At 41.7% G+C, this 6,898-nt stretch overlaps 1 protein-coding gene across 1 annotated transcript; it reads right to left on the bottom strand.

Annotated features, from left to right (window-relative positions):
• Positions 1-4,632: 4,632 nt before the first annotated feature.
• On the bottom strand, positions 4,633-6,486 carry LOC311229254 (glial fibrillary acidic protein-like; the record flags this gene model as incomplete). Its single annotated transcript, XM_084315321.1, has 1 exon — positions 4,633-6,486. One exon carries the CDS (start codon positions 6,484-6,486, stop codon positions 4,633-4,635), a length of 1,854 nt encoding a protein of 617 aa, XP_084171447.1.
• Between the last annotated feature and the right edge of the window lie 412 nt (positions 6,487-6,898).

Genomic DNA, 6,898 nt, shown 5'->3' with positions numbered 1-6,898 from the left:
CCCGTGGACAACTTCATCCGTTTTCCCCACCGGACCGTTTCTCTCAATGCAATCCTCGCCCCCGTAACAATGCATCAAACCTTCTGGAGCAACGTCCCCGTTTCGGATCTAGCATGCAGGCACACCTATTCTCGAAGTCAACTTCCTGTCTGTTGTTCCTAGGCAACTGCGGCGTGGGGGAAACATACACCCCGGGTACATTGTGTACGGTTCATTTAGTGCAGAAACGGATCGGAAAAGAGGCAAATTAAACACAATCAAGGGTAATTTTCTTCAGTGCATCACAATCAGCAAAGAGCTGCTGTGTTACGCTTTGTACTAGTAATAACATAATCAAAAATCCAAATCGAAAGTTTTATATAATACCAGTTGAGGCATCACGGATAGCTGGCGGCTATCAAGAGGGCACATGTAGACTCAGACGGGAGAGTCGATCAAAGCAGACCCTGGCCCCCAAGTCAAATCATACGTATGTCTGCTCTACCCATTTCATAACAGGTGAGAATAAGGAACAAATATGTATATTGTAAATTAAGTTGTATTGGCTGTGAGGCTGTAAACAGCAGAGAAATGTTAGCTGCTAGCTACTTCACCATATAACGTTAGTCCATTCTCTTCAAGTAGCCTACATGCCTTTTTTTCAGCCTTAGAATCACCAGAAAGGCTTTCGAAATAGTGAAATGCCATGTTGGCCTCAATATTTTCAAAACAAATTATATGAAAAGGTTATGAAATGAACAAGAATGTGATAAAATATGTAATAAAAACGGAGCTCAACGCATACATTTGATCATAGAAATCCGTTTGTTTTCCACCATACCAAGATGGCGGCGGTCTCGTGACATCAGAGTGTCTTCGAGAATCTATCGTCCATTGAAGCCTATTGAAGGCGAGCGATCTCTGAAAACTAGATACAAATTGGGTTTTGATAACAACTGACCACATATCTATAATCTATATACATGCTTTCTCACCTGAAAATATATAAAAAAAAAAATTTATGGACAAAATTAGAGAACTTGGTAATGGAGGTGGTCATATACATTCTACTTCTGGCTACTTTGACAGTCCGTTCTCAACGCAGAGTTTGGAAAAATCCAACATGTCCATCGTCCGTTGGCCAACGGATCCGGCGGCCACAAGGGGGGCGCTAGTGCGTTACTGTCTTTCATTCAACCTCCATTAGAATTAATTACTTCCGGTCTCCGTCAATCTGGTAGTCTGTAAAGTTGTGCACAGGGCGTTATGCTGCCGTGGAGGTCAATGACAGACAACAAAATCGTTCATGCAGTTTGTGTTCAACCATATTTGATTTAAGAAATTCTTGTTTTTATATACTTGCTTTATAATAGCCGGTCTTGTAGCCTACTATTAAAACTGTAAATAGCACGCATGCATTCTGCAATCATACACAATATCTCAAACAGAAATACCATGAAAGTTATTGAAGTACATTTTTTTTATTTATACTTAAAATGGCTGTTACAACAGCACATATATTACACACAGATTCTACCTACAATAGGTCTACCCAAGGAGTTCTTCAGAAATGCCCACTTTAAAAAATTGGCTTCCATAACTTGAAATGAGTAGATGGCTGCCTCTGCTGCTTAGGGCCCTTTGCAGAAGAGGCCTTTCTATGAGGCCTGTGGTGTTGTAGATGGGCTTCGGCAAGCCCTGCAACTGGTTGATGGACTTTGTGTGACTGGTGATGGTTGATGAGCCTCAGCAGATCCCACTGCTGGTGAACTACTGCTGGTATCTGCCACACCTGGTGGATCAGGCACATTGTACTTTTATCTTAATTTTGTACCTTACATATCAAGTTCATTTCAGTTTCAGACCATTTCAGGGATTTTTTTTGCTCTCAGGTTGTGCATAGACCCCAGTTTGAGGAATAGTTAAGTTAAAAGTTAAGTAAGCATTTGAGAATCTCCTGATTCTGTAGCGTGAGGCAGCATGATGTAAACATGCTAAATTCTGTAGCGTGAGGCAGCTTGATGTAAAAATGCAAAATGCTTCATAATGGCCGGCAACGTGTATTCTAGTAAACACGTTATCCTTTCTTCCCTGGACTAGCTACTGTTCTCAAATAAAATGCAAATTATCTGCATTATGTTTCATCATGGATGCATGAATGGGGGAGGGGGGGCCCTCCGTGCTTTGATTGCAACCAACGGAACACGCCACACACACACACACGCCCCGATCAGCATGAAGGAATTTTTGGATCAACGCAATATTGATACCATATAGTCCTTACCTTGACAAGGATCTGTCCCGAAAAGAATATTCCAATTATCTGATCGCCATTCCAGGTACTGATGTCGATCAAGGTGCCAACGTAATCCAACATTGAACATGAACCCGACCCTCGTCGATGCATGTGTTATAAACGTTTGGCTTGGCCGAGTAGTTAGACCCCGCCCGCAGGCCCAGACACCAAGCCACATCGTTTCAAATGGAGTGCAATAGCGGCCGCAAGGCGTTAGGCGGCGGTATTGGACTTTTGAGATCTCAGACCCATCCCCAGTGATAACACAGGCTGCCGGCATGTCTTTATGAATGGAAATATCTAATAAAAGAAACAACGATGAAAACCCGACTATACTCTGGTTTTTGGGGGTCCTGGCGATCAACGTTCGGCGAGTTAACCCTAGATCTTAGATCCTAATATGATTTAATGTTCTATGTCTTACCTTGACTTTGTCTATTTTGCTGCTATCTATTTTATGCTTTATGTCTGCACTTTATGCATTGCTCTTGATCTGCCAATGTTGTGCTCATTTTATGCCTGTCTTTTTTACTGCTGTGAAGCACTTTGAGCTGCAATTCTTGTATGAAAGGTGCTATATAAATACAGTGTATTATTATTATTATTATTATTATTATTATTATTATTATTATTATTATTATTATTATTATTATTATTATTATTATTATTATTATTATTATTATTATTATTATTATTATTATTATTATTATTATTATTATTAATAATATTAATAATATTATTATTATTATTATTATTATTATTATTATTATTATTATTATTATTATTATTATTATTATTATTATTATTATTATTATTATTATTATTATTATTATTATTATTATTATTATTATTATTATTATTATTATTATTATTATTATTATTATTATTATTATTATTATTATTATTATTATTATTATTATTATTATTATTATTATTATTATTATTATTATTATTATTATTATTATTAATTATTATTATTGTTTGCTTCATTAATTAAAGGGTGTGAATTTATGTGTTCTCTAGTGCCTTTTGTCCACTTTAAGGTGGTGGTATAAGTTAAAGGTTGTGGTGTCGAAGTAAACAAATTCTGGGCTGAGCCCCGGATCTCCTACAATCCTAAATCCGCCCCTGCTCACAACCTCCCAATCTCAGGGCGGACACTCTAACCACAACGCCACTGAGCAGGTTGAGTAGCAGAACACATTTTTGACACAATTTGACCATGAGGGGGCACTGCAATTAGCAATAGCAATATTAGCAACATAAAGACAGATAATTGAATTTGGCGACAAAACCGCCAACAGGAAGTTTGGTCATATCTCAGAAATGCTTTAAAGTATCAACAATATTTGCAGACTGGTTAGGGACCCTCCCGTGATCCCTGTCACCAAGTCACATGTTGACAGCTTGAACACTCTAGCACCACCAACGGGTCGAAGTTGGCAATGTGTTCATGCACACAACTTTTGACCATTAAGTCAGATTTTGAAAAACGTGGTCCTGTTGAATTATATTTTTATTTTATAAATATATTTTAATATATTTTTTCACCAATCTGCATGTAACTTTGTACACATCATCTGTAGACCAATGTCTACAAAGGTATGCCTGCTGGGCCCCCACATCCCTGCTTGCAGGTATATTCTTTCTTTGAGTTCATACTGTGTTCATAGTCTGCGGCGAGTATTTAGTAAGTAAAGTTAGACGAATAGCTTCATCTGAAGCCAACAATAGCCTCAATTTATCTGATGTAAGTATTTGCAAAGATGCACTAAATAGAAATATAATTAGGTAATGTAGATCAATGCTGTGGGATAGAGACACAGAGAGATAACTAAATATTATGCTCTATTATGATCAGAACAGTAATGCAATCAGATGTGCAAGGGTTTTCTGACCTACGGAAATTAAGCACAAAAGAACAACCATGATCTCAAACAGCATCGCATTAGTACCTCATTCTAATGAGGTGTTTCTGTCTCCTTGACTCTCAGAGGCTAGATATCCTGGATTAACTGCATGCTTATCATCATCTTGTCTGTCACCCAGATGTGAATGGCTCATCTCCCCATGCTGTCTAATTATTAATCAGAATAAGAGGTTGATGAGAATGATGAGAGGACGTGTTTTCATTGCCGCAAAACATTTTATTTGCAGATTGCAGGGAGAGGATGCAGAAACGTTTTAATGACATACTTGCAAGGTCAGGTAAGGCATGAAACAAAAACAGTAGCTAGCTCATGATTTACTGCCTCACAGGCATCACACTGTATACATCAGTACATTGCAAGACATTTAATATAAAGCATCAGACATGTTAAGGGTCATGTAGGCATGTGGCTCATCAAGATTTTAACCTACTCTATGTCAGAGTCAGCCGCACCACTAACGACCATGGTCTGCTCCACAATATCGCTCTCTAGAACATCTCCCTCCGTCTTCACCGTTCTGATGAGGACAGTCTTCCTCTCCATCACTTCCACAGCCTGTCCCTCAGAGTAGTAGCAGTCGATGGCGGTGACGTTACCAGAGCCGTGGCCACATGAAGCACACACTGGACCTGTGACATTAACTGCAGGGCCATTTCCACTGGCATCGGCACCACCGTCAGTGATGTCCACGTTGTGACTGTTGCTTCCATCGCCGTTTGCTCCATTGCCATTTGCTCCATTGCCTTTTGCTCCATGGCTGTTTGCTCCATTGCCATTTGCTCCATTGCCTTTTGCTCCATGGCTGTTTGCTCCATCACCATTTGCTCCACCACCATTTGCTCCATTTCTTTCTTCACCTTTTCCATTATTTGCATCGCTGAGGCTGCCACTGCCCAGGCCTCCAGCCACGTATCCAGCACTTCCTTTAGCCATGCCCTCAGCTCTTCCACTAGACATGCCTACGGCGACGCTCATGCCTACACTTGACACACTCAAGCTGCTACTGGCAGTAAGAGATAAGGTCTTCACCATGCTGGTGAGCCGGGAGTCCTCGCCCTCAATCAATTTCCTGTAAGTTGTAATCTCTATCTCTAAAGCCATCTTGACTCTCAGAAGTTCCTGATATTCCCGAAGAAGCTTAGCACTTTTGTCTTTGGTGGATTTCAGATCAATCTTCAGAGCATCAATTCTTGCTTGTAAATCTGCTAATTCCTTTTTATATCTCTCCTGTCTCTCACGGAGTTGAGCTTCTAAAGCATCATTTTTGGTTTTGAGATCCTCCAGGTCACGCTCCTTATCTTGGATTTCCTTTTTGACGCTATTCATCTGTTCCCTCACACTTCGGACCTTGTCAATGCTTCCTGATGTCTTGTTGTTCAGGTCTTCAAACTTACTGCTGTACCAGGCATCCATTTCCTGTAAATTCTTGGCTGCAATCTCATCGTACTGATTTTGGATTAGCTTGAGAGCAGATGCAAGGTCAGGCATAGCAAAGGAACTCTGGGCTAAGGCTTGGGCTGAATAGATCTCTTTCATCAGATCCTCAATTTCCTGTCGCTGGACCTTCTGAAGGAACTCGAGCTCTGCCTGTAGCTGCTCAAGCTGTTTCTCCAGGGCAATGCGAGTGGAGGTGGCCTTGTCCACATCTGGACGAAATACTTCCACGTCCATCTCCGCCTGCTCTCTCTGCTTAACCGCCTCTTCGTATTTGACTTTAATGGCCTCCAGGTGACCTGCCATGGCTCCCTTAACAGCCACAGCTAAGTTTAGCTGGACCCTCACCTGTTCTGCAATCCTCATCATCTCTTTAAATTGCTCCTCATACAGCAGACGCAGACCTGAGGGCTTCTCATACCGGTTCTGGTAGGCTTCGATCTCTGACTCAAACAGCATGTTCTGCTGCTCCAGCGACCGCACTTTCTCAATGTAGGCGGCCAGTCGGTCGTTAAGTACGACCATCTCCTGACGCTCACTGCTGCGTGTGCTCAGGAACTGTTTGTTCTCGGCAGCCGCTGCATCCAAGTCGATCGGAGCCTCCATTCCGAATCCGACACAGAGAGCTCCGGAATTTGCGCCAGACATGGGTAGTTTGCGGGTAGTTGAGACGGTTCTGCGACCCACTACTCCAGCATGCATCGCTGCGGCACCATAGCTGGCAGATCGGTGGCGAGCGGTCACACGAGTGGGAGATGGACTGGACACCCGTACTTGAAGTAATGAAGAACTGCTGCCCACAAAGTGGCGGCGATAAGAGGAGATTCTTTCTGGGCTGCGACTCATGATGGAAAAGAATCAGATCTTCTGTGGGTGGCTGAACTGTCCTTGCTTCCAGTCTATCTTCCTTTTATATACCCACACGGTCCAGCCTATCCCACACATCATATATGCTGAGACTGCTGGAATCTCAAACCACTATATCATGAATGGCCTGACCTGCCACCCAGATATCTACCAGGGTCCTGTGAGAAGCTTTATGTATTGCCAGTCACCTTGTTGAAGGCGTATCTTTAACACTAGAACAGCAGGCCTAGCGTCCTTCTTTGGAATGTGGCTTGGTCAAACAACCCGACAGAATGAAGCCTTCCCTCTCTGGCCAACTCAGAGTAAGAGGAGGAGATTCATATAAATGTTGTCTCTGTGTAGGTTTTGGAGTTCTTGGAAGTTATATTTCTTCACTTTTGATGGAGCTAGA

This window comes from Notolepis coatsorum, assembly GCF_963971535.1.
Source record: "Notolepis coatsorum genome assembly, chromosome: 5".
In the NCBI taxonomy this organism is placed as follows: domain Eukaryota; kingdom Metazoa; phylum Chordata; class Actinopteri; order Aulopiformes; family Paralepididae; genus Notolepis; species Notolepis coatsorum.
This window is presented reverse-complemented; position numbering and strand designations above follow the sequence as displayed.